Source organism: Chrysochloris asiatica, unplaced genomic scaffold, assembly GCF_000296735.1.
Source record: "Chrysochloris asiatica unplaced genomic scaffold, ChrAsi1.0 scaffold00226, whole genome shotgun sequence".
NCBI lineage: Eukaryota > Metazoa > Chordata > Mammalia > Afrosoricida > Chrysochloridae > Chrysochloris > Chrysochloris asiatica.
This window is the reverse complement of record NW_006408744.1, coordinates 1,347,289-1,349,923: the sequence shown is the minus strand read 5'-3', so window position 1 is coordinate 1,349,923 and position 2,635 is coordinate 1,347,289. Positions and strand designations below refer to the sequence as shown.

Here is a 2,635-nt window from a genome sequence, read left to right as displayed (position 1 = left end):
TAGTCAAGTTCTGACATCAAGCCATGGAGGCTAGGTTGAATGAGTACTGTCTACAAGCTTGGGCATCCCTGTGCGTCTCCCCTCACTTCTTATTAGCTAGACACTTCAGCTCTAGGACACCACTTTCTTATTCCTCATCTCTCTGTAGTACTTTAGTAGTCTTCTCTACCTTCTTTTCTTTGGTTTACCCTTACATTGTTGGCTTTTCCTAGGATTCTGTCATCTGTCTATGGTGATTTTTTCTACTTCCTTGATTTTGATTATTATACCTATATGATTATTCCATCTAACTAATTATGTCCAACTTCCCCTCCCATTTGAGCTTTAGGCCCTTATTTCCAGTTGCCAACTAGACATTACTGTGTGGTTATCCCATGAATATCTCCAATTCTAGTTACATAGTTATAACTAGAATATAGTTACACCCTGTATTTTCCCCACATCAGCCTCTACTGCCTGCTTTTCCTTCTATATTCTCTGTCTTAGTGATTGGCACACCATGGCCAGACCCCAGAGTCATCATGGCCCCTCTCTCCCTGTCCCCCATGTTCAGTCACCAAGTTAGTGATAACTGACTTTGCTTCCTAAGTATTTTCCTATAATACTTCTCTTTACCTTGTCCATTCCCATGGCCTTACTTAGATCCTCATCCCTCACTAAGTCAATTTTAACAGGCTTCTGACTGTCCTCACTGTTCCCCAAGTTGCCACCCCTCCTCCCAAGGCTATTACCGTGGCCATAGTAATAGTCTCACATATTTAGGAGCCTTTTAAAACTTACTCTTTTAAAATTCTTATTGTTTGTATTATTGTTGATATTAAGTGCTGTCAAGTTGGTTCTGACTCATAGCAACCTTGTATAGGGTTTCTGAGGAGTAATTGGTGAGCTTGAACCACCGACCTTGTGGTTCAAACAACTTTGCAGTCGAGGGAATTAACCCATTGCTTATATAATAAGTGCAATTTCCCTAGCAAGGCAAACAAGACACTTCATAATTTGGATACACTTTCTTGCCTATAATTTCCATCCAACCTCATATTTTTGGTAATTTTCCTCTTTCACTCTGTGCTTGGTCAATACTGATTGTGTAGTTCTTTGAATACAGTGTAACATTTCTGACCTCCCTTCCTGCCTTAGCACATGTTTGCCTTTGCCTTAAATGTGGACCCCTTCCCTTCCCATCATGAAGCCTTGACTGCCCCTCCCTGTGCACATGTGTGTTTCTGTGTGTGCACTTGTGCTTAATTGTTCAGGCTCTCTTGTAAAATTATTCCTCTCCTTTGGTTACCAAACTAACCTCGTAACAAACAAGGAAGTCTTAGTCATTTTTGCATGCCCATTGCCGAGTATAGCACTTGGCATACAATGTTGTTGATAAGTGCCGCCGAGTCGGTTCCGACCCATAGCGACCCTGTACAGGGTTTCTGAGGCTGTAAATCTTTACGGGAGCGGAAAGCCTCATATTTCTCCTGTGGAGTGGCTGGTAGTTTTGAACTGCTGACCTTAAGGTTCACAGCCTGATTCGTAACCACTACGCTACCAGAGCACATACAATAGGTATTTAAAAATTATGTGGATAAAATGGTTTATTAAATTGAATATTTTGGGAGGGGAATGAAATATATTTAATAGAGGATTGAATCAGTCATGCATACATTCTCTTAAATGGCATGTGGAAAAGGGATTATGTTAATTTTGGGTGGCTTTAGATGACAGAATTAATGATACAGAGAAGTAGACTTCTGGTTCAGCCACAAGGATGGGCACAATGAATATGTGTCAGATGACAGTGCTATGTTGCCTTAATTTAGAATCTGAAGTTAGTTTGACTTCCAGTCTTCTTGACTTTGTGTCCAAATTTGGATTTCTTTGAATTTTAATTTCCTTGCCTTTTGACCAATAAATGATTATTATAATATCAACCTCATATATATATATATATTAGGATTAAATGAGAAAGTATTTTAGAGTGCCTAGAAAATGCTTTACATAGCATAGTGCTTAATTTAAGAATGTTTATGGAATTTAAATTAGTCTCCTGTTTCTGGAGGCATTTGAGTAAAACCTTATACTTGTATTAAAATATAAGTGATATGTGTACATAAACTGTTATCAGTATATAAAAAGATTCTATTGCTTTTTTTCCCCCCAAAGATTCATTCATTGTACTGATGATTCCCCAGATCCTTGTATGGAATATGAGGTAAGAACCTTTTTTTTTTTTACATCATGATGAAGTTGATAATCCTATATGAAGCTTGTTGGGAATTGATGCTTATTCTTAAGTCAAATGTCAAATGAATTAAATATTTTAGATTAATTTCTCTGGGAACCTTGAGCCATTGAAATTTTAAATTGTGAAGTAGTGCAACTAAAAGAATACACGTACTCCTCACTTAACGACTGTCATTATCAAACATTCTGCATTTACAACAGTAGTAAAAAATCTGTCTGACCATTTTGTGCATTAACAACACACGGACTCAAAGCTGTGACATGAGAGTAACACTAGCTGTGATAAGTAAGGTATTGTGGCGATGTAGCTGGACCGTGATTCTCTGTGGTGTAGTTGTTATATAATGTTATAATTTGGCAGTTGTGTAATGATGTAGTCATCCTCCATTTTCACATAATG

At 37.8% G+C, this 2,635-nt stretch overlaps 1 protein-coding gene across 1 annotated transcript in view; it reads left to right on the top strand.

Annotated features, from left to right (window-relative positions):
- CDC123 (cell division cycle 123) overlaps positions 1–2,635 on the top strand; it is a 65,125-nt gene that overhangs the window by 34,386 nt on the left and 28,104 nt on the right. Inside the window, exon 7 of the mRNA XM_006873162.1 lies at positions 2,155–2,203. Coding sequence (XP_006873224.1) covers positions 2,155–2,203 — 49 coding nt within the window. The remainder of the gene's footprint in view (positions 1–2,154; positions 2,204–2,635) is intronic.